At 33.2% G+C, this 24,969-nt stretch overlaps 4 protein-coding genes and 1 pseudogene across 4 annotated transcripts; all 5 read right to left on the reverse strand.

Annotated features, from left to right (window-relative positions):
- Positions 1–1,736: 1,736 nt before the first annotated feature.
- Positions 1,737–5,230, reverse strand: LOC117212981. The gene is made up of 9 exons (XM_033458165.1): positions 5,224–5,230; positions 4,732–4,916; positions 4,472–4,597; positions 4,278–4,395; positions 3,930–4,194; positions 3,665–3,775; positions 3,310–3,400; positions 3,108–3,244; positions 1,737–2,175 (listed from the first exon to the last, which is right to left on the reverse strand). The coding sequence occupies exons 1-9, from the start codon at positions 5,228–5,230 to the stop codon at positions 2,025–2,027; spliced, it is 1,191 nt and encodes a 396-aa protein (XP_033314056.1). The 3' UTR covers positions 1,737–2,024.
- A 719-nt stretch (positions 5,231–5,949) lies between these two features.
- Positions 5,950–8,311, reverse strand: LOC117212982 (annotated as a pseudogene).
- A 903-nt stretch (positions 8,312–9,214) lies between these two features.
- On the reverse strand, positions 9,215–12,462 carry LOC117212967. Its single transcript, XM_033458137.1, has 7 exons — positions 11,062–12,462; positions 10,670–10,934; positions 10,430–10,546; positions 10,240–10,330; positions 10,022–10,158; positions 9,816–9,948; positions 9,215–9,500 (listed from the first exon to the last, which is right to left on the reverse strand). Exons 1-7 carry the CDS (start codon positions 11,093–11,095, stop codon positions 9,447–9,449), a joined length of 831 nt encoding a protein of 276 aa, XP_033314028.1. The 5' UTR covers positions 11,096–12,462; the 3' UTR covers positions 9,215–9,446.
- A 74-nt stretch (positions 12,463–12,536) lies between these two features.
- On the reverse strand, positions 12,537–19,839 carry LOC117212983. Its single transcript, XM_033458166.1, has 12 exons — positions 19,246–19,839; positions 19,059–19,176; positions 18,671–18,935; positions 18,429–18,545; positions 18,239–18,329; positions 18,021–18,157; positions 17,810–17,942; positions 17,429–17,478; positions 14,721–14,837; positions 14,349–14,651; positions 14,135–14,267; positions 12,537–12,972 (listed from the first exon to the last, which is right to left on the reverse strand). The coding sequence occupies exons 1-12, from the start codon at positions 19,333–19,335 to the stop codon at positions 12,919–12,921; spliced, it is 1,608 nt and encodes a 535-aa protein (XP_033314057.1). The 5' UTR covers positions 19,336–19,839; the 3' UTR covers positions 12,537–12,918.
- Positions 19,840–20,670: 831 nt separating this feature from the next.
- Positions 20,671–24,495, reverse strand: LOC117212984. The gene is made up of 10 exons (XM_033458167.1): positions 24,419–24,495; positions 23,687–23,879; positions 23,471–23,596; positions 23,275–23,392; positions 22,888–23,152; positions 22,641–22,757; positions 22,481–22,571; positions 22,265–22,401; positions 22,051–22,183; positions 20,671–20,895 (listed from the first exon to the last, which is right to left on the reverse strand). The coding sequence occupies exons 1-10, from the start codon at positions 24,493–24,495 to the stop codon at positions 20,842–20,844; spliced, it is 1,311 nt and encodes a 436-aa protein (XP_033314058.1). The 3' UTR covers positions 20,671–20,841.
- Between the last annotated feature and the right edge of the window lie 474 nt (positions 24,496–24,969).

Genomic DNA, 24,969 nt, shown 5'->3' on the forward strand with positions numbered 1-24,969 from the left:
AAGATAAATTTAAAAACAATAATAGTTGTAATATCAACATTTTCGTGTGCTCTTCAATTTATAGAGTTGATCAACGTGACTTCTAAATGGCTCATTTCTATTTCTTACTATCCATATTTCCAGATTTTCAATTAATTGACTTCGGTTAACGTTCGGACTATCGTCGTGCCGATTGAATAAATGTTTCTGTTCTTAAAATTGCGAAAGTCAATCTGCGAATGCAGTTATACTCGATATTCAATATTACTGAGCTTGTAATTACGGTTATCAAGTATGACTATGAATCGACTTCTTTGCCGGACAGGTATGCAGTATATAGCATAATGTCTAAGTTAGCTATTGCTGAATGACAAGTGCATTATAGATAGGAACATAACGAATCAAGGGTTATAGCGATGCCTGTCATTTAAACTGAAAATCGAAGATCTATGATTACAGTGAGATATTGATCGAGCTACTGACAATATGGTATTAACTAAGTACTCAGTGATGTATAAATAATTGTAGAATTAATTATACACTGAAAAGTCTTGAATTCTCAGAAAAGTATCGTACCTCTATTCGCAGTGTTGACGTGATAATATTTCCTTCGACCTCTAGCTGAAGCTTTGACACGGAAAAAAGTGCAACGGTGTTATTTGCGAGATGTAAATGAAACTTAAAAAAGTGGTGGATCCAGTTAGTTAATAGATTCAACCGTTGGAGTTTCATTATATGTATCTTGCTAAAATTAGTACACAAATGTAAATTTTCTCTGTGGCTCGATGGAACGAACTGAAAGAAATCTGTGAAATAGTGGTCAATTCATTATTTCGATAAGGTATATAACATGTTTTACACTCTGTGTTATGTCGCGTAAGACATCTGCACTGTCTACGTATCGTTATTTCAACCCTCAATCTAATCTAAGGATTCACCATAAACCTTTAACTTTTAACTTCATTGTGTCAATACATGTTTTTCAGTCAATCTGTTTATCCTGAAGGATTTTTTAATCCTAGAAATTTTTTCGGTTCACGGCTGGTTTTTAGAAAAGTCCTTGGGTTTATTAGGCGCTCTTGGAAACACGGAAAAAGCGGGTATTCACCTATTGGGAAAACCGAATATTTGTCTAACAAAACAAGCTGGTTTTTTCCATGAACAAGGTCACCCACAAACCACGTTGGTAGGAAGCTTCCTCCTCATACCTTTTGGCATTAACATGGGTCATAACCAGTCGACATCGCGGATCGTTACCCTCACTTTTCCTAATGAAAAGTGTGAACAACGAATCCGCGTTTTTCATTCAAAGGGCACACTCACACTGAACTTTCTTCCGTAATAACATAGGAACGACAAGTCAGTCTTAATCACGTCATCTCTCTAAACTGATTCTCTAGACTACAGAGCAGTCACTTCATATCTATACTTAGTCTCCTTCAACTACAACAAGAATCTCAACTGTAAGGGCCTTGCTCCATTACCGAATAATATTGTGTGTGTACGCCAAATCATCGTCTACGACTTATATCATACGAAACGGTGTAACTCTTGAGTGTACAAGTGTTGGAAATATAAAGTTTATAACCCTGTTAATCGCAGCGTTATACCACCTCAACCACCCCTATTATCTCAACGGAAATCAGGGGATCGACCTATTCGCGGCGTCGATTATTATAATCGTAACGGGAATTTACGACTCCCGTTGACGTGTTTCCTCGCGATTGCGTCTCGCCGCGATTGGTCGAAAATACACTCTGAAATATCAAATAATATTGAAAGATGGTTCAATAATTCTATTTACGTGTTTAATATAGTAATTTGAACGATTTAATATTAACAATACATATCTTGGCTATATGATTTTAGTATTCGCATTCCTGGTTAATCTTGTATCACAGCACAGTGAATTTGACTAAATAATTTCAACAGATAAGATAGAATCGTTATTTTAACGACAATAACATCGTGAAGTAGGACATGCACGTTTTGAAGGTCTTGAAAGAAATTGTAAGCAGTTAATATAAGACGAGAAATTATTAGAATCATATAGTGATACATACCACTCCGAAATTTTCTATATTCATTTCGTACAGTCCGCCTGCCGTTAAGCTGCATAGTTTCCCACTTCTTATCTGCATCATGTAAAGTACTTTTTGAATTTGCACAGGTGTTCTGTACCACATGGCACCGTATCTATTATAACATCGAGAAAACACAACATTCGAATCAATCGATTCTTGATTGAGACTAATTATTAATTGCATATGAAGACTACAGAGAAAAACATGATAAGGTAAATTTTTTTATATTTTATTAATTAAGAAATTTTTTAATTTTATATTAATTGTCAGCCGATTTCCTAATACCAAATCTCTGATTCATTGTCATAATATTAATCGTATCAGCATGATATTACTTTTTCGGGAATAATCGCGTAGCTATTGCACTTGCGCTTTGCACTTGCACTTTGCATTTGTACTTTGCACTTCGCACTTGCACTTTGTGCCAACATTTCGTAAATGTTGCAGTCTGCTTCTTCAAGGCAGATCTGAAATTGAGGGTTTTGGGTCTCATTGTCTCGATCTATATTGAGCGATATTCCGATTGGTTGATCAAACCGATGACTCAACTAGGAAGATCTTCATTCGCCCGGTTAGAACTTCCAAGTTGAGCCATTAATTTGATCAGCCAAGCGGAACATCGCTCAGTATAAATAGCGACAACGGGGCTCGAAACCCTCAGTTTCAGATTTGCCTTCAGGAAGTAGACTGTAACGTTTACGAAACTGCGCAAAGTGTAAAGTGTAAAGTGCAAAGTGCAAGTGCAATAGCTACACGATTTTTCCCGAAAATCCGATATCACGACATCTCAGCATCGTAGAAGTTCAAAATCTAATTTAAAAAGTAACTTAATTATATGAGTTGTTTCATTTTTTAAATATTGCACTGTTACCTATTTTAGAGTCGTTATTAAATTTATATCATATATTATATATTATACTATATTATATATGTATATAAATAATATAGACACCAAAACTGAAGAAGAAATCAACAATAAATGGAATTATCATGTTTGCCTCGTACGGTTTACATATTGCACGCGTATATTAGACATATATGTACATATTATTTCCTAGCTCAGTACAATGATCCAGAAGCACCTGTCCGGGTAGACTAAGCACAAATAAATGAAATTGATTGGCCCCACAAAATACCACGCTTCTAATTGCTTCTTCCGGTTTATCTAAATTTATTACTGCCTGAAAAATAAAGCTATTAGTTAAATACATGTTTCTTTTTAATTTTATTCGGCTTTTCTCCTTACTTGCAAGGCTGTTGCGCTGATTATCAACATATTTAATCCAACTTGGATCAAATAACTAGTTCGACTGCTTTCGTTTAGAATATTATAAAACCTTAAAATATAATAAGAGAAAAAATTAGTTGCGTTTAATAATATTTTGATAAACTACTGTTAGATTGCAAATGTTTATACGTTTATGGGAAATTCAGAGATGCAAAATAATACAAAATGAATATAATACGCAAAAATATATAAAATATTCAAAGTATAGTATTCACTATGATATTTAGTTATTATTTTAGTCGTGTTTATAAAAATATTTTATGTAAATATTCACAGCCTATTTAGAATTTATTGTTACTCGACAGATACAAACTGGATGGCTTCGTTGTGCGTGATCACGCAATTCCTAATCTGTTTGTACATGTAATTCTCCGAAATAATTTGATTGGTGTTTAAATTTTTTGTTGCCCTTTGCACTTGGTTCCTGTATTTTAACAACAGATAGAAAAAATAATTGTAACATCTTTTAAAATTCATTGTAGTGCCGTGTCAAAGCATTTGAATACTTATGCATATCTTTTGTAAATATATTATAATTATGATATATGTCTATATGTTTCTGACAGCACCATATTTACCCACACACGGCAAACAATCCGCTGTTGTGATGAATTATAAGGATGTATAATGAATCTACGGAAATTATGGTTACCACAACCATAATTGATCCCCAAGCTAACTGCATATATACGTAGAAAAAATAGTTGGCGTCGTCAAAAATAATGTAATTAATTTTAAGCAGTTGCTGACGTGGTCGAGTTTCATTTAGTGGGAGAACGACATCGAGAATGGGAGAAACTAGTGGGACCAGTAGAAATAATATCAAAGCGGTCAATAAAGATCCTGAAAAGAATAAACTCGATAACTTACCTGCAAAATACTGAAAGAAAGTATTTTTGTTAGATAATAGTAATATGATAATATACTTCGATACAATTGAGCCATCTTGTTGCCTTGCATAACGGTTCGATTCAAAACGTACAATTCATTGTTTAATTTCAGTTGTTCCCATTGCTTTGCCACAAATTGAAGCAATTTGTTAAACTATAAATAATATATTGCGAATATTTATTATATTATTTATATAAGAAACTCTTTATCTAATAATAAATTCACTTACATTTTGTCTGTTGATCTGGATATTTAATATTTTAATAGCACTGATCGTAGCTGCCATAAAATGTGGGAAAACGTTGATTACTGCGTCCATATTCTTGTCACATAACGAGGTATACAATTCTAGTGACTAATGATTGCAGGTTCCAATTGTTTAATAACATTACCTAATTATTTACTTTCTTGCGAGGAATTCATTTACTTTAGTATTCTCAATTTATCTATAACATTTTTCTACGAGGGGTTTACTAGATCCTTCCTTACCGTTGGTATAATGTTGCCTGTAATACTGATCACTACAGCAGTTACTATAAAATTCTTAAATCCATTTTTTTGACGTGGATCTTGCCCCAAAAGTTGCAAGTAGTTTTTCAGCATTTTATAGTGAGGAACATCAAATATATCAGGAGATTGTCTCTCAGTTTCCTGAAACGCTAAAATGCTCCAAGCTTAAATTAATTTCCCGATAATTTACGTTAAGAACCATAAAAGAACAACATAAAATTATAACTATCACTAGTAGACCGCGGACTTTTATGCATTTATGGGAAATCTCAAGGTAAAAAATGTACAGGGTACATATCATATGCAAAAATATACAAGACATTAAAAGTATAGCAGGTAAAAAAGCTCTCTTCTTAGCTTCCATTTTATTAATTATTTATAAAAATACTAATTTGCACAAACATCCGCGATCTAATCATACTTCAAAAAGTGATAACTATTTCGATTTTTGTGTAAACCTATTTCGCTTACTAGCCATATCTCCTTTTTTAACTAGAGTAACCGCTTCAGAAGAAAGACTGTCATGTGGAGAGTATGAAAGTTCTGTTTCTCAGGATCGTAGAAATCAATATGATATACGTATGTAAGTTTACACGACATTCGATACTATTAGACATCTGCAGTTTTTCCATCAAGCGTTAATGTGAATTTTTTCGATTTGCTGTCACACAAATATGAACTATGGTATAATTTTTAATTTGTGACATCATACTTGGAGAGAAAATTATGATTTCCGAGGTTCTACTGTAGCCTGTCAAAACGTTCTGCAGTATATGCAACACCTGTCATTATAGCTAGTCTCTTAAATATTGATATCGTTTCGTAGAGCGTCCCAGTTAAATATTAATTGTAAGTGTCGAGAGATTTTTTGAAACAGTGTCATTGATTCTGAAAGACATTGTTCTTTTTATGAGTAGCGTATTCTAGTTGTAATACTTTCTTCGACATGCGATTGAAGATTCTCTACCGATAAGCTCTTATCACTGTTCACAACACGCGAATATTGTAACAATAGGATTGCGTTATCTTTATACTATCATCAATTTCATGTGCCTAAAGTTGTATAATTATGCTAGTGTAATGTAGGAAATGAATTCTGTGAAGTAGTACGGAATGTGTGTTATTTAGGTACGATTCATGTACTAAAATATCAATATCGTATGAAAATTATGTGACTTTATGTCTTTATTTGCGCATTCGTCGAAGTCATCAAAAATGTCAAGTATTACATTATAACGGCTATTTAACATACTATTTGTACTTCTGGCTAAACTGGGTACAAACCGCAGTGGATACAATTACATATTTCAGGTATCGCAGATTCAGTTTTTTAATGACATCAACATTGTGATATAGGACATACACGTCTTGAAGGTCTGAAAATGTAAATTCCCGAAAATAGTAAGTAACGTAATATCAATATATAAGTACAGTGCAACGGTTTGTGGACAAATAGATTCTTTACTTTGTAGTCCAAAATAGATGTTTAACGAAATTTTAACTAATATTGACTACAGCGGCATAACAAGTAAAAGTAAACAGTAGAACAAATAAGGGCCGCTATTAATGCTAAATAAAACTTTAAAATGTCAGTTCTAGAATGTAAAGTACGAAATCTATCTGAAACATACATATTTGCACAGTACTTCACACACATTTATAATAGTGCTAGACTGATACATACTATTCCGAAGTTTTCTATATTCATTTCGTACAATCCACCTGCCGTCAATGAACAAAATCTTTTGCATCTTATTTGCATCACGTATATTACTTTTTGAATCTGCACGGGTGTTTCGTACCATGTGGAGCTGTAACTATTTTGATACGAGTAATTAATTTTATTGGAGACTGTAACTAATGTAGTCTATATGAATACTTTCTTAACACATACATATTATCTGCTAAATCAGAACAATGATCCAGGAGCACCTGGCCTGGTAAGCTGAGTAAAAACAAATGAAATTGATTAGCCCCACAAAACACAGCACTTCGCATTGCTTCTTCCGGCCTGTCTAAGTTTACCACGGTCTGAAGAATAACATTAGATAATTATTTACCAAGAATTATTTTTCATTTGTATCTGTTATCTTTTTAAAATTGTCTGTACTTGAACAGCTGTCGCGCTGATACCCAACATATTCAATCCAACCTGAATTAAGTAACTACCCCGACTGCTTTCTTTCAATATATCTGAAAATCTTTAAAATTAATGAAGATGTATATTAGTGACATTTCGTAATATTTTGATTATTGTAATAAATACAGACCGTATGGCTTCATTGTGCATTATCGCGCAATTCCGGATCCTTTCATACGTGTAATTCTCAGAAATAGCTGTGCCAGTAGAGTTGTTTGGATTCACAGTTGCTTTTTGGACTCGATGTCTACGGTTATGACAACAAAAATGAACATGTGTACGAGTTATAAATGTAGTGATTGCAATATTTTCAAGTGCATGCGAGAATGGCGACTAACAACCAAATCTTGCATAATATCAGGGTATTTACCCACAAACCGCAAATAATCCACTACTGTGATGAATTATTAGCATGTATAACCAATCAGCACCTATTATGGTGTACACAACAACAGCTGCTCCACAAAATAATTGTAAGTATATATAGAAAAAATAGTCATCATCGTTAAAAAATATGTAATTAACTCTTAGCAGTTGTTGGCGTGTTCGAGTTCCGTTTATTGGATGGACAATATCAAGAATGGGAGAAATTAGTGGCACCAGCAAGAATAATCCCATAAAAGATAGTAAAGTGCCTGAAAATTAGTACAGTTGATTTTTTACATGTAAATAATTCTACGTATATGTCAGGGAGAACTTTTTTTGTTAAACGTTAGAAATATTGGAAATCATGACGAGAATTGGGATATCTTTACTTACTACGATAAAATAGCGCCATTCTATTGCCTTGCATGACGATTTCCTCTAGAACGTGCAGTTCGCCGTTTAATGTCAGTTCCTGCCATTGTTTTGCCACAAGTTGGAACAATTTGTGAAACTAGAAAAAAATAAGTTTTTATGCCTCTTGCGTCGTTCAGAACTTTTTATATAAAAAGAAATTAGCGCACATTTTGCCTGTTGAAATGCATATTTAATATTTTAACAGCGCTGATGGAAGATGCGATAAAATGTGGCAGACACTCGATGACTCCATCCATGTCCTTGTTATGCAACGACGCAAATAACTCTATTGTCTATCGATTGCAAGTTCCAATTGTTTAATGATATTACCTGATTACTAGCTTTATTACGTAGCATTCACTCAATCCAGTTTCCTCATTATATCCTTGCTACTTTTCTATCTAATGATTGACGTATTTTTCTTACCGTTGGAATAGTGATGCTTGCGATACTAGTCACCACTATTATTACAATCATATTTCTAATGCTATTTTTATGACGCGGATCTTGTCCTAAAAGTTGGATGTATCGTTCGAGCTTATTATAGTAAGGCACGTGAAATATTTCGGGGTCGCCAGTTTTCTGAAACACTGAATACTCCAAGCTTACGTTAATTATACGAGTTATATTAAATATCATAGAAGTAACATTAACGTAATGTCAATATAACTGGACGCTGCGGATTTTTATACATTTGTGGGAAAATTTCAAGGAAAATAGATGCATAGAATGCATATCATATGCAAAATACATAAAATAATAATAATATTATTTATAATATATAACAGGTAAAAAATTTTTCTGTCTTGTTGCGGGGTTTTCAATTACATTCGTATAAATATAGGTTTGCATAAATATCCGCAGTGTAATCGTTAGTTTAAAAAGAACTAAATATTTTAGTTTTTGTGTATAATCTCTTTTCCTTACTAGCTATAACTTTGGGTTTTAAACGCCGGTGATCTTAACTCGTGCAATTGCTTTAAGCGAAATCTAGTGTAACAAGTATCGTACGGGGTATGAGTTCCCTTCTCAGGATCATAAAGATTAATACGGTACGTACGTATGTGACTTTACTCGACGTTTGATATTACTGGACATTTGCAATTTTTCCACTAATTGTTAATGTGAACTTTTTCGATTTGCTGTCACACGAATATGAACTATGGTATAATTTTTAATCTGTGACATCATACTTGGAGAGAAAATTATGATTTCCAAGGTTCTACTGTAGCCTGTCAAAACGTTCTGCAGTATATGCAACACCTGTCATTATAGCTAGTCTCTTAAATATTGATATCGTGTCGTACGGCGTCCCAGTTATATATGAATTGTAAATGTTGAGAGTGACATTGATCTTGAAAGACACTATTGTATGAATAGTGTATTATATTTGTAATACTACTTCCTCTGACATTCGATTGAAGATTCTCTACTGACAAGCTTATCACTGTTCACAACAAGCGAATATTGTAACAATAGGATTGCATTATCTTTATACTATCACCAATTTCATGTATCTAAAGTCGTATAATGATGCTTGAAGTAATATAGGAAATGAATTCTGTGAAATAGTGCGGAATGTGTGTTACTTAGGTATGATTTCTATACAAAAATATTAATACTTTATCTGAGGGATGTTTTTATATCTTTATTCGCCAAAGTCATCCAATATGTTCAGTATTACATGTCAGCTATCTATTATATTAGTTGTACGGTTGGTAAAACTGTGTATAGTAAACGGTAGATGATATTACATTTGACTAGTAATGCAGGTTCAGTCCTTCAGAGACATCAACATTGTAATGTAGGACATGCAAGTTTTGAAAGTCTGAAGATTAAAATATTCATAAATAGAAGATAATATAGTATATATAAATATAGTGGTATGCAAAAATTCCCAGCCAGATAGGTTTTCCATCTTATATTGTAAAAGCCGTATTTGATAGAGTTTTATCTAATATGTAATATGTAATATTAATAAAGAGTATAGTAAACAATGGGACACAATGGAACTAATTATAATTTTTTTATCGTTATAGTACGTAAAATTCTTTAAAATATCGCGTGTGTTATATGACATGAAAAATGAGAAATTTTTGTACACCACTGTACGTATATATAATAGCGCTAGACTGATACATACTATTCCGAAGTTTTCTATATTCATTTCGTACAATCCACCTGCCGTCAATGAACAAAATCTTTTGCATCTTATTTGCATCACGTATAGTACTTTTTGAATCTGCACGGGTGTTCCGTACCATGTGGAGCTGTAACTATTTTGATACGAGTAATTAATTTTATTGGAGACTGTAACTAATGTAGTCTATATGAATACTTTTAACACACATATTATCTGCTAAATCAGAGCAATGATCCAGGAGAACCTGGCCAGGTAAGCTGAGTAGAAACAAATGAAATTGACTAGCCCCACAAAATGCTGCACTTCGCATTGCTTCCTCCGGTCTATCTAAGTTTACTATTATCTGAAATATTAAGTAAAACAATTATTTATATAGAATTATTTTCAGTTTGTATTTGTTGCCATTTTCAAGATTATACTTTACTTGGACAGCTGTCACGCTTATTCCCAACATATTCAATCCAACCTGAATTAAGTAACTACCTTGACTGCTTCCGTTCAATATATTGTAAAATCTTTAAAATTAATGAAAATGTATATTAGTAACATTTCGTAATCTTTTATTTACCTTATCATTTTCTGTTATGCCTTATCGTCAATTAATAAATACATACAGTATGGCTTCACTGTGCATTATCGCACAATTCCGGATCTTTTCATACGTGTAATTCTCAGAAACAGCTGTACCAGTAGAGTTGTTTGGATTCACAGTTGCTTTTTGAACTCGGTGTCTACGGTTATGATAACAAAAATGAACACGTGTACGTGTTATAAATGTAGTGATTGCAATATTTACAAGTGCATGCGAGAATGGCGACCAATAACTAAATCTTGCATCACATTATGATATTTACCCACAGACTGCAAATAATCCACTGGCGTGATGAATTATTAGCATGTATAACCAGTCTGCACTAATTATGGTGAACACAACAACAGCTGCTGCACAAAATAATTGCACGTATATGTAGAAAAAATAATCACCACCGTTAAAAAATATGTAATTAACCCTTAGTAGTTGTTGGCGTGTTCGAGTCCCGTTTATTGGATGAACAATATCGAGAATTGGAGAAGTTAGTGGCACCAGCAAGAACAATCCCATAAAAGATACTAAAGTGTCTGAAAATTAGTACAGTTGATTTTTTACATGTAAATAATTCTACGTGTATGTCAGGGAGGACCATTTTTGTTAAAAATTAGAAATATTGGAAATCATGATGAGGATTGTGATACCACCATGACTTACTATGGTAAAATTGCGCCATTCTGTTGCCTTGCATGACGGTTTCCTCTAGAATGTGCAGTTCGTCGTTTAATTTCAGCTCCTGCCATTGTTTTGCCACAAGTTGGAACAATTTGTGAAACTAGAAAAAAATATGTTTTTATGCCTCTTGCATCGTTCAGGACTTTTTTATATAAAAAGAAATTAGCGCACACTTCGCCTGTTGAAATGCATATTTAATATTTTAACAGCGCTGATGGAAGATGCGATAAAATGTGGCAGACACTCGATGACTCCATCCATGTCCTTGTTATGCAACGACGCAAACAACTCTATTGTCTATCGATTGCAAGTTCCAATTGTTTAATGATATTACCTGATTATTAGCTTTATTACGTAGCATTCACACAAATCAGTTTCCTCACTTTACCCTCGTTAATCTTCTACATAATGATTTATGTGTTTCGCTTACCGTTGGGAAAATGATGCTTGCGATATTGATCACCACTATCATTACAATAATATTTCTAGTGCTACTTTTATGACGTGGATCTTGCCCCAAAAGTTGGATGTATCGTTCGAGTTCATTGTAGTAAGGCACGTGAAATATTTCAGAACCTTCGTTTATCTGAAGCACTGAATACTCGAAGCTCACATTAATTACACATTCGTGTTATATTGAAGACGATAGAAATAACGACAACATAACATTAATTTCACTAGTCACTGCGAGTTTTTATGCATTTATGGAAAATTTTAAGGAAAAGAGATGCAAAAAGTGTATATTATATGCAAAGATGTATAAAATAATCAATATATAATATTATCTATAATATGTAACAGCTAAACACATTTTCTGCCTGGGTCCGATTTTGTCAATTATATTCATAGAGATATAGGTTTGCATAAACACCCGCAGTGTTATCATTAGTTTAAGAAGAACTAAATATTATTTATAGTTTCAGTGTAAATGTCTTTTCGTTACTGGCTATAGCTCGAGATTTCTAACGCTGGTGTTTTTAACTGGCGCGAGTGCTTTAGGAGAAATCGCGTATGTAACAAGTGTCGTATGGAATACAAGTTCCCATCTGAGGATCGTGGAAATCAATATGGTTCATATGTAGTTGTACCAGGCGTTAGATGTTACTGAGAATGTATAATTTTGGTCATTATATATTATACTGATTCAGTTTCTTGTCGAACAGCTGTGCAATTTGATATCATTTTAAATTTATTACATCATCCTGGTTAAGAGTATTATGATTTTCTGATGTTCTTCTGGCTCCCATTAAAATATTCCGCGGAACATGAAAGACTTATTATTATGTATAATTATCCTGAAATATTGATACCGTCTCGTACGACATGCCAGTTAAATTTTAATAGTAAATGCTACCAGAGTTTTCGAAACTGTGACATTGATCTTGAAAGACAGTGTTCTTTTTATGCACAGTGTATTCTAGTCTCTAATACTTTGGCACTACTTCTTCGGACTTCTAATTGAAGATTCTTGACTGAGAAGATTGTCACTGTTTGCCACACACGAATATTGGAACCAATGGATCTATGTTATCGTTAGACTTACCATTGCCGGCATCAATTTCATTCTTCTAAAATTGCGAAACTGTTTTTGAAGTAATGTAAATGGAATTCACTGAAATGGTAGTGAATGTGTGTTATGTGTTTTATTCAGGTATGATTTATGTGCTAAAATATTAACACTGTATAAGAGGGGTGATTGTTATATCTTTATTCGCCAATATCATAAAAAATGTCCAGTATTACATGTCAGCTATTTATTATACTAGTCTTATACTTGGTAAAACTTTATATAACACACAGTGGATGTATGAACGATTACATTCGACAGATAGTGCTGATTTAATTTTTCACTGACATCATCATTGTAATATAGGACATGCACGTTTTGAAGGTCTGGAAATTAAAATATTCGTAAGTAGTGGATAATACATACACGTATATACAGGATGTTCAGCTGTAAGCGTAAAAAGATTTAAGGGATGATTCCTGAAGCTAAAATAAGATGAAAATCAAAATTAAAAAGATTTCGTTTTCTGATTTGTTTTTCAGTCATTGTCAATTAAAAATTGCCCGAAATATCTCTGTGCTCGAGCAAGCCTCCTTACACGAACGAAAGATATTTAGATCAGCCTAAGCAATGGAGTGCACAAGAATCCTCAAATCGAACGATACATGGGCAGCAGCTTCCTTCGCACAAATGTAGAGAAAAAAGAAAAAGAAAAGCTGTAGAGAAGAAAATAATGACAATCAAAGTCGCAAATTATCCTGCACAACGTCTTCTAAGAAATATCGGCCAATCACGGACAGGGCCATGGCTGTAGGCATGTGAAATTTGTATAAATATTGTTTATGTACGTCATTATTTATTATTTATTTATGGAGACAGAAAGCTAGAGGAAACATTAATCCTCTCTATTTGAAAATTCCACGAGGCGATTTTCGATACGCTGTTATGTACTTTAATAAGTAGACAAGTATAATGTGTAATCTACGATTTTTCTTAGAAAACATTGCGCAGGATCATTTAGGTTTTCGAAAGTCATTATCTTCTTCTCTACAGCTTGTGCGAGGGAAGCTGCTGCCCATGTACCGTTCGAATTGAAGATCACTGTATATCCCGCTGTTTAGGTTGATCTAATTTCGTTCCTGTAAGGGTTCTTGCTCGCATACAGGGATATTTCAACTAATCTTTAATTGGCAATAATCAACAAACAAATCAGAAAACGCAAATTTTTTATTCTTGATTTTCATTTTATTTTAGCTTCAAGAATCACCCCTTAAATTCTTATATACCTATAGCTAAACACTCCGTATAGTAGTATGCAGTAGTTTATAGTAGTAAAATTATATTTGAAAGAATTTTATCTGATATTGAATATAAAGGCATAACAGGTAGGAAAAATACAGTATAACAAATGATACTTGCTTTATGGTCATACTATACTATGTACTTCGAAAGGCTCTTTAAAATATCGTATTTGCGATATGTAATGAAAAATCAGAAATTTTTATATACTATTGTACGTACATATAACATTGTTAAATTTATACATACTATTCCGAAGTTTTCTATATTCATTTCGTACAATCCACCTGCCGTCAATGAACAAAATCTTTTGCATCTTATTTGCATCACGTATAGTACTTTTTGAATCTGTACGGGTACCTTGTACCATTTGGAGCTGTAACTATTTTGATACGAGCATTTAATTTTATTCGAGCCTGTGATTAATATATATAGTTTATATGAATACTTTCTAAACACATACATATTATCTGCTAAATCAGAACAATGATCCAATAGCACCTGGCCAGGTAAACTAAGTAAAAGCAAATGAAATAGACAAGCCCCACAAAATACCGCACTTCGTATTGCTTCTTCCGGTCTGTCTAAGTTTATCACTGTCTGAAGAATAATATAAACAATTATTTGTCTGAAACTATTTTTAATGTTTGTTATCATTTTGAAGATTGTTTTTACTTGAACAGCTGTCGCGCTTATGCTCAACATATTCAATCCAACCTGAATTAAGTAACTTGCTTGACTGCTTTCTTTCAGTATATTTGAAAATCTTTAAAGTTAATGAAGATGTATATTAGTGACATTTCGCAATTTTTTGATTATTGTAATAAATACAGACCGTATGGCTTCATTGTGCATTATCGTGCAATTCCGGATCCTTTCATACGTGTAATTCTCAGAAATAGCTGTGCCAGTAAAGTTGTTTGGATTCACAGTTGCTTTTTGGACTCGATGTCTACAGTTATGACAACAAAAATGAACATGTGTACGAATTATAAATTTAGTGATTGCAATATTTTCAAGTGCATGCGAGAATGGCGACTAACAACCAAATCTTGCATAATATCAGGGTATTTACCCACAAACCGCAAATAATCCACTACTGTGATGAATTATTAGCATGTATAACCAATCAGCACCTATTATGGTGAACACTACGACGACAGAGCTCCAAAATAATTGTAAATATATGTAAAAGAAATAGTCGGCATCGTTAAAAAATATGTAATTAACTCTTAGCAGTTGTTGGCGTGTTCGAGTTCTGTTTATTGGATGGACAATATCAAGCATTGGAGAACTTAGTGGCACCAGCAAGAACAATACCATAAATGATACTAAAGTGTCTGAAAGTTAGGACAATTGATTATTTACGTGTAAATAATTCTATGTATACGTCAGGGAGGATCTATTAAATTAAACACTAAAAATATTGGAAATCGCGTTGAGAATTTAAGTTCTGTACTTACTACGATAAAAGTGCGCCATTCTGTTGCCTTGCATGACGACTTCCTCTAGAACGTGCAGTTCGTCGTTGAATTTCAGCTGCTGCCATTGTCTTGCCACAAGTTGGAACAGTTTGCTGAACTAGAGAAAGATAATTTTTTATGCCTCTTGTATAGTTCAAAATATTCTTATGTAAGAGAATATTTACTCACATTTCGTTTGTTGAAATGTATATTTAATACTTTAACAGCGCTGATGGAAGATGCAACAAAATGTGGCAAACACTCGATGACTCCATCCATATCCTTTTTATGCAACGGCGCAAATAACTCTATTGTCTATCGATTGCAAGTCCCAATTGTTTAATGACATTGCCTGATTATTAGCTTTATTACGTAGCATTTACTCAATTCAGTTTCCTCATTTTATCCTTCCTACTTTTCTATATAATGATTGACATGTTGTTCTTACCGTTGGGATAGTGATGCTTACGATACTGGTCACCACTATTATTACAATCATATTTCTAGTACTACTTTTATGACGCGGATCTTGCCCCAAAAGTTGGATGTATCGTTCGAGTTTATTGTAGTATGTCACATGAAGTATTTCGACGCTCCCAGTTTTCTGATGCACTAAATACTCCAAACTCAGATTAATTACCCCATGAGGTTATATTAAGTACCGTAGAAATCATAAAATCAACATAACATCAATATCATTGGACGCTGCGGATATTTATGCGTTTATAAAGAAACGCAAAGAATGCACATGATATGCAAAAATATATAAAATGTTCAAACTATAATATTCTTCATAGAATGTAATAGACAAAACCATGTTCTGTGTAAGTACGATTTTTTAAATCATATTCCTACAAATATAGGTTTGCATAAATATCCTCAGGTCTATTATTAGTTTAAAAAGAACCACTTATTTTGATGTGGTGTAAATCTCTTTCCCTTACTGGTTGTGCAGTCTCAGGTTTCAAACGTCGGCTTCTTTATCTTGTGCAACCGCTTTTGGAGGAATCGCGCGTTTAAGAAGTGTCGTGTGGAGTATGAAGTCTCATTCTGAAGTCGCAAAAATCAATATGCTCATATGTAGTTATGATGTATATTCAATGTTGCTGGAATTGTGTCAATTTTGTCATTACATATTATAGCTTATCGATTGGTTGCCAGGTAGTCTACTACGGTATCACTTTTAACGTTGTGACATCGTCTTTGATATGAAAATGATGGCTTTTCGAAGTTCTTGTAACACATGTTACGGCGCTCGGCAGGACATGGATGAGCAGTTATTATAATTGAGCTTTGGTATACCAACTGAGTATTGATTATAAGTGGTAGGAAGTTCTTCGTAGCGCTGACTACTTGAAAACATTTCTTTTGTGCACGGTGTATTAAAGTTCAGATTCTTTCTTCGATTTTCAATTAAGAATTCTTCATCGATATGTTTATCACTGTTTGCCACACGCGAATATTATAATAATAGATATATCTTATTCTTACACTTCCCATTATGTGGCATCAATTTCATCCTTTTAAAGTTCGGAAATTGTTTTTGAAGTAACGTAAAGAGAATTCATTGCAATGGTAGTGAATGTGTGTTATTTAGGTACGATTTAGGTGTTAAGACGTTAATACTATACAGGGTGGTTGGTAACTGGCGGTACAAGCGGAAAGGTAGTGATTCTACGCGAAAAAAGAAGTCGAAAATATAGAATAAAAATTTTTCGTTTGAGGCTTTGTTTTTGAGAAAATCGACTTTGAATTTTCGCTCGATACGCGTGCACTTTATCACGTCTCGTTATAAAGGATCTCACTGTAGATCGTTGTCTCGATGGAAAAATTAAAAAAAAAATTTTTATTCTATATTTTCGACTTCTTTTTTTGCGTAGAACCACCCCCTTTCCGCTTGTATCACCAGTTACCAACCACCCTGTATGTGAAGGGTGTGTTTTTATATCTTTATTCGCCAATGTCATCCAATATGTCCAGTATTACATGTCAGCTATTTATTATACTAGTCTTATACTTGGTAAAGCTGTGTATAACATACAGTGGATGAAATTACACCCGACAGCTAATGCATATTCAATCTTTCATGGACATCAACATTGTAATATAGGATATGCACGTTTTGAAGGTCTGAAGATTAAAATATTCGTAAATAGTACTTAATATACTATGAGTAAACATATTGGTTTGGAAACTTTTTCAGCCAGATGGTTTTCGAATTTTACATTGTGAAATCGGCATTTGATAAAATTTTATCTAATTTTAAATATGGGGACATAACAGGTAATTCAAAACAGTAGAACAATTGATAATTACTTTATGGTTATAGTATAAATCTAATATATATTGTATACCTCGTAAGGTATCTTAAAATATCGCCTTTGCGTATGTAATGAAAAATCAGAAATTTTTATACACTACTGTACCTATATACATATAATATTGTTAAATTTATACATACTATTCCGAAATTTTCTATATTCATTTCATACAATCCACCTGCCGTCAATGAACAAAACCTTCTGCATCTTATTTGCATCATGTATAGTACTTTTCGAATTTGCACGGGTGCCTTGTACCATTTGGAGCTGTAACTATTTGATATGGACATTTAATTTTATTCGAGCCTTATTGATATCTATAGCTTATATGGATATTTTCTAAACACATACATATTATCTGCTAAATCAGAAGAATGATCCAGAAGCACTTGGCCAGGTAAACTAAGTAGAAACAAATGAAATTGACAAGCGCCACAAAATACAGCACTTCGTATTGCTTCTTCTGGTCTGTCCAAGTTTACCACGGTCTGAAAAATAAAATGAGATATTTAATTACCGACATCTATTTTTAATTTGTATCCGTTATCATTCTCAAGATTGTTCTTTACTTGAACTGCTGCTGTGCTTATACTCAATATGTTTAATCCAACCTGGATTAAATAACTACTTTGGCTGCTTTCGTCCAATATATTGTAAAACCTTTATATTTAATGGAGATGTATATTAGTCATATTTCGTAATATTTTAATTATTTAGTCGACTTTTATTATGCTTTGTTGTTGACTAATGTATACATACTGTATAGCTTCCTTATGCATGATCACACAATTTCGGAATTTTTCATACGTAGAATTATCAGAATCTTTTTCACCAGAAAAGTAATTTAGATTCGCAGTTGCTTTTTGAATTTGATATCTATAGTTATGAAAAGAAATAATGAAAATGTGTGTACTTGATATGAATATAATGATTATAATATTAACTAGTACATGCAAGTACGGCGACTAATACCAACTTTTGCATAACATCATGACATTTACCCACAAACTGCAAATAATCCACTACTGTGATGAATTATTAGCATGTATAACCAATCTGCACCTACTATGGTGAGCACCACAACGACAGTGCTCCAAAATAATTGTAAATAAATGTAAAAGAAATAGTCGTCACTGTTGAAAAATATGTAATTAACTCTTAGTAGTTGTTGGCGTTTTCGAGTTCCGTTTATTGGATGGACAATATCAAGAATTGGAGAAGTTAGTGGCACCAGTAAGAACAATACCATAAAAGATACTAAAGTGTCTGAAAGTTAGTATAATTAATTATATACGTGTAAATAATTCTATGTATATGTTAGGGAGGATCTTTTACTTGAAACATTAAAAATATTGAAAATCATGTTGAGAATTAAAATTCTTTACTTACTACGATAAAAGTGCGCCATCCTGTTGCCTTGCATGACGACTTTCTCTAGAACGTGCAATTCGTTGTTTAATTTCAGATGCTCCCATTGTTTTGCCACAAGTTGGTACATTTTGCTAAACTGGAAAAAGGATAAGTTTTTATACCTCTTGTATGCAAAACTTTCTTATGCAAGAAAATATTTGCGCACATTTCGTTTGTTGAAATGCATATTTAATACTTTAACAGCACTGGTGGAAGATGTGACAAAATATGACAGACACTCGATGACTCCATCCATATCCTTTCTATGCAAGGACGCAAATAACTCTATTGTCTATCGGTTGCAGGTCCCAATTGTTTAATCACATTACCTGATTATTAGCTTTATTACGTAGCATTCACTCAATCTAGTTTCCTCATTTTATCCTTTCTACTTTTCTATATAACGATTGACGTGTTTTTCTTACCGTTGGGATTGTGATGCATGCGATACTAGTTACCACTATTATTACAATCATGTTTCTAGTGCTACTTTTATGACGCGGATCTTGCCCCAAAAGTTGGATGTATCGTTCGAGTTTATTGTAGTATGCCACATGAAGTATTTCGGGACTCCCAGTTTTCTGACGCACTAAATACTCCAAACTCAGATTAATTACCCCACGAGGTTATATTAAGTACCGTAGAAATCATAAAATCAACATAACATCAATATCACTGGACGCTGCGGATTTTTATGCGCTTATAGGATATTTCAGTAAAGAAACGCAAAGAATGCACATGATATACAAAAATATATAAAATGTTCAAAATATAATATTTTTCATAGAGTGTAATAGATAAAACCATGTTCTGTGTGAGTACGATTTTTTAAATCATATTCCTACAAATATAGGTTTGCATAAATATCCACAGGTTTATTATTAGTTTAAAAAGAACCACTTATTTTGATGTGGTGTAAATCTCTTTCCCTTACTGGTTGTGTAGCCTCAGGTTTCAAACGTCGGCTTCTTTATCTTGTGCAACCGCTTTTGGAGGAATCGCGCGTTTAAGAAGTGTCGTGCGGAGTATGAGGTCTCATTCTGAAGTCGCAAAAATCAATATGCTCATATGTAGTTATGATGTATATTCAATGTTGCTGGAAATGCGACAATTTTGTCATTACATATTATAGCTTATCGATTGGTTGCCAGGTAGTCTACTATGGTATCACTTTTAACGTTGTGACATCGTCTTTGATACGAAAATGATGGCTTTTCGAAGTTCTTGTAACACATGTTACGGCGCTCGGCAGGACATGGATGAGCAGTTATTATAATTGACCATTGGTATACCAACTGAGTATTGATTATAAGTGGTAGGAAGTTCTTCATAGCGCTGACTACTTGAAAACATTTCTTTATGTGCACGGTCTATTCGAGTTCAGATACTTTCTTCGATTTTCAATTAAGAATTCTTCACCGATATGTTTATCACCGTTTGCAACACGCGAATATTCTAACAACAGCACTGTTGTATTTGTGCTTGAACCAATTTTATCTGCCTAAATCTGTATAATTATTCTTGAAGTGGTGTCGAAAGAATTCAGTGAAATGGTAGCAAATGTGTTATTTAGGTACGAATTATGTACTGAAATATTAACACGGTATCTGAAGTGTGTGGTTTTATATTTCTATTCGTCAGAGCAGTCTAATATATCCAGCATTACATGTAAATTATCTATCATATCATTTGTATATTTGGTAAAACTTTATATAACACACAGTGGATGTATGAACGATTACATTCGACAGATAGTGCTGATTTAATTTTTCACTGACATCATCATTGTAATATAGGACATGCACGTTTTGAAGGTCTGGAAATTAAAATATTCGTAAGTAGTGGATAATACATACACGTATATACAGGATGTTCGGCTGTAAGCGTAAAAAGATTTAAGGGATGATTCCCGAAGCTAAAATAAGATGAAAATCAAAATTAAAAAGATTTCGTTTTCTGATTTGTTTTTCAGTCATTGTCAATTAAAAATTGTCCGAAATATCCCTGTGCTCGAGCAAGCCCCCTTATACGAACGAAAGATATTTAGATCAGCCTAAGCAATGGAGTGCACAAGAATCCTCAAATCGAACGATACGTGGGCAGCAGCTTCCTTCGCACAAATGTAGAGAAAAAAGAAAAAGAAAAGCTGTAGAGAAGAAAATAATGACAATCAAAGTCGCAAATTATCCTGCACAACGTCTTCTAAGAAATATCGGCCAACCACGGACAGGACCATGGCTGTAGGTGTGAGAAATTTGTATAAACATTGTTTATGTACGTCATTATTTATTATTTATTTATAGAGACAGAGAGCTAGAGGAAACATTAATCCTCTCTATTTGAAAATTCCACGAGGCGATTTTCGATACGCTGTTATGTACTTTAATAAGTAGACAAGTATAATGTGTAATCTACGATTTTTCTTAGAAAACATTGCGCAGGATCATTTAGGTTTTCGAAAGTCATTATCTTCTTCTCTACGGCTTGTGCGAGGGAAGCTGCTGCCCATGTACCGTTCGAATTGAAGATCACTGTATATCCCGCTGTTTAGGTTGATCTAATTTCGTTCCTGTAAGGGTTCTTGCTCGCATACAGGGATATTTCAACTAATCTTTAATTGGCAATAATCAACAAACAAATCAGAAAATTTTTTATTCTTGATTTTCATTTTATTTTAGCTTCTAGAATCACCCCTTAAATTCTTATATACCTATAGCTAAACACTCTGTATAGTAGTATGCAGTAGTTTATAGTAGTAAAATTATATTTCAAAGAATTTTATCTGATATTGAATATAAAGGCATAACAGGTAGGAAAAGACAGTATAACAAATGATACTTGCTTTATGGTCATACTATACTATGTACTTCGAAAGGCTCTTTAAAATATCGCATTTGCGATATGTAATGAAAAATCAGAAATTTTTATACACCATTGTACGTACATATAACATTGTTAAATTTATACATACTATTCCGAAGTTTTCTATATTCATTTCGTACAATCCACCTGCCGTCAATGAACAAAATCTTTTGCATCTTATTTGCATCACGTATAGTACTTTTTGAATCTGCACGGGTGCCTTGTACCATTTGGAGCTGTAACTATTTTGATACGAGAATTTAATTTTATTCGAGCCTGTGATTAATATATATAGTTTATATGAATAATTTCTCAACACATACATATTATCTGCTAAATCAGAACAATGATCCAATAGCACCTGGCCAGGTAAACTAAGTAAAAGCAAATGAAATTGACAAGCCCCACAAAATACCGCACTTCGTATTGCTTCTTCCGGTCTGTCTAAGTTTATCACTGTCTGAAGAATAACATTAGATAATTATTTACCAAGAATTATTTTTCATTTGTATCTGTTATCTTTTTAAAATTGTCTGTACTTGAACAGCTGTCGCGCTGATACCCAACATATTCAATCCAACCTGAATTAAGTAACTACCCCGACTGCTTTCTTTCAATATATCTGAAAATCTTTAAAATTAATGAAGATGTATATTAGTGACATTTCGTAATTTTTTGATTATTGTAATAAATACAGACCGTATGGCTTCATTGTGCATTATCGCGCAATTCCTGATCTTTTCATACGAGTAATTCTCAGAAACAGATTCACCGGTAGAGTTGTTTGCATTCACAGTTGCCTTTTGGACTCGATGCCTACGGTTATGATAACAAATAATGAGCATGTATATACTTAGTATAAATATAACGATTACAATATTTACTATTTACTGCATGAATAAATGGCGACTAATAACCAAGTCTTGGATAACATTATGACATTTACCCACAAACTGCAAATAATCCACTACTATGATGAATTATTAGCATGTACAACCAGTCTGCACTAATTATAGTGAACACTATAACGACGGAGCTCCAAAATAATTGTAAATATATGTAAAAGAAATAGTCGTCGTCGTTAAAAAATATGTAATTAACTCTTAGCAGTTGTTGGCGTGTTCGAGTTCCGTTTATTGGATGGACAATATCAAGAATGGGAGAAATTAGTGGCACCAGCAAGAATAATCCCATAAAAGATAGTAAAGTGTCTGAAAATCAACACAATTGATTGTTTACGTATAAATAATTTTATGTATGTTAGGAAGGACTGGTTTGGTTAAAAATTGAAAATATTGAAAATTATGATGAGAATTGAGATAACTTCACTTACTACGATAAAAGTGCGCCATTCTGTTGCCTTGCTTGACGACTTCCTCCAGAACGTGCAATTCGCCATTTAATTTCAGTTGTTCCCATTGTTTTGCCACAAGTTGGAACAGTTTGTTAAACTTGAAAAAGATAAGTATTTGTCCATTTAACAACGTGTGTAGTTGACAATCTCTTTATATAAAAAGAAATTAGCGCACACTTCGCCTGTTGAAATGCATATTTAATATTTTAACAGCACTGGCGGAAGATGTGACAAAGTGTGGCAGACACTCGATGACTCCATCCATGTCCTTGTTATGCAATGACGCAAATAACTCTGCGGTCTATCGATAGCAAGTCCCAATTGTTTAATGACATTACCTTATCGTTAGCTTTATTACTTTTCTATATAATGATTATCTTGTTTTTCTTACCGCTGGGATAGTAATGCTTATGATACTAGTCACTACTATTACTACAATAATATTTCTAGTGCTACTTTTATGGCGCGGATCTTGTCCCAAAAGTTGGATATATCGCTCGAGTTTGCTGTAGTAAGGCACTTGAAATATTTCGGGGCCTCCGGTTATCTGAAGCACTGAATACTCAAAACCCACATTAATTACGCTATCGTGTTATATCAAATAGCATAGAAATAACATCAATATAGGATTAATACCACTAGTCACTACGTGTTTCTATACATTTATGTGAAGTTGCAAGGAAAAGAATTGTAATGAATGCACATAATATTTAAAAATATACAGGATGTTCGGCTACAGGTGTCAGGAAATTTAGGGGGTGATTCTTGAAGCCGAAATAAGACGATCATCAACGATCATATCATATGCAAAAATATATAAAATATTCAAAATACAATATGTAACAGGTAAAAACATCTTTTTCTTGGGTTCGATTTTTCAAATCTATTCACACAAAGTGGGATTTACATAAATATAAGCAGCCCAATTATTAGTTTAAAGAGAACTAAATATTTTAGTTTTAGTGTAAATCTCTTTCCCTTACTGGCTGTTGCTTCAGGTTTCAAACATCGGCCTTCTTAACTTGTGCAATCGCTTTAAAAGAAATCGTGTGTATAAGAAGTGTCGTATGGAGTATTAGATTCCCTTCTCGTAGAAATCAATATGCTTCATATGTAGTTATACTGGACATTCAATGTTGCTGGAAATGCATAATTTTCGTCATTAAATATTATAGTAAATCGATTTGTTGCCAAGTACATCACTACAATATCATTTTTAAAGTTGTGGTATCATCTTTGACATCATAATAATGGTTTTCCGACGTTCCTGTGAGACATGTTACATCGCTCTGCGGGACATGGTACAGCTGTTATTATAATTAATTATGGTATACCAACTAAATAATTGATCATGAGTGCTAGCAGAGCATTCATAGCGCTGACTGCTTGAAAACATTTCTTTTTATGCACAGCGTATCCTAGTTGTAGCACTTTCTCTGACTTTCAATTGAAAAGTCTCAGTGAAGACTATCACTGTTTGCAACACATGAATATTGTAACAATAGAAGTGGCATTTATTTTAACTTCTTAAGATTGTCAAGTTATTTTTGAAGGAAATGTAAGGAAGATTCAGTGAAATAATAGTGAATGTATATTATTTAGTTTCGATTTATGTACTAAAGTATTAACACTGTATTTGAAATGTGTGGTTGTATATCATTATTTGCAGATTCA

This window comes from Bombus bifarius, unplaced genomic scaffold (genome assembly GCF_011952205.1).
Source record: "Bombus bifarius isolate JDL3187 unplaced genomic scaffold, Bbif_JDL3187 scf7180000008422, whole genome shotgun sequence".
NCBI classification, from domain to species: Eukaryota; Metazoa; Arthropoda; class Insecta; order Hymenoptera; family Apidae; genus Bombus; species Bombus bifarius.

Bases quoted from the DNA above. Each gene is read 5' to 3' on its own strand.
- LOC117212984 (XM_033458167.1), bottom strand. From the start codon at position 24,495: ATGTACTTGGCAACAAATCGATTTACTATAATATTTAATGACGAAAAT. The intron at 22,758-22,887 runs GTAAATGTCATA...TCATAACCGTAG, and splicing joins GGATTATTTGCAGTTTGTGG to GCATCGAGTCCAAAAGGCAA. The intron at 22,184-22,264 runs GTATGTGTTGAG...GTATCAAAATAG, and splicing joins TCTGATTTAGCAGATAATAT to TTACAGCTCCAAATGGTACA.
- LOC117212981 (XM_033458165.1), bottom strand. The intron at 4,396-4,471 runs GTAAGTGAATTT...TATTATTTATAG, and splicing joins TCCAGATCAACAGACAAAAT to TTTAACAAATTGCTTCAATT. The intron at 3,401-3,664 runs GTTTGTATCTGT...TTATATTTTAAG, and splicing joins ACGCACAACGAAGCCATCCA to GTTTTATAATATTCTAAACG.
- LOC117212983 (XM_033458166.1), bottom strand. From the start codon at position 19,335: ATGGATGGAGTCATCGAGTGTCTGTCATATTTTGTCACATCTTCCACC. The intron at 18,330-18,428 runs GTATGTATACAT...TTAAATATAAAG, and splicing joins ATGCATAAGGAAGCTATACA to GTTTTACAATATATTGGACG. The intron at 17,943-18,020 runs GTATGTGTTTAG...CATATCAAATAG, and splicing joins TCTGATTTAGCAGATAATAT to TTACAGCTCCAAATGGTACA.
- LOC117212967 (XM_033458137.1), bottom strand. From the start codon at position 11,095: ATGCAAGGCAACAGAATGGCGCAATTTTACCATA. The intron at 10,935-11,061 runs GTAAGTCATGGT...ACTAATTTTCAG, and splicing joins AATGGCGCAATTTTACCATA to ACACTTTAGTATCTTTTATG. The intron at 9,949-10,021 runs GTGTGTTAAAAG...GTATCAAAATAG, and splicing joins TCTGATTTAGCAGATAATAT to TTACAGCTCCACATGGTACG.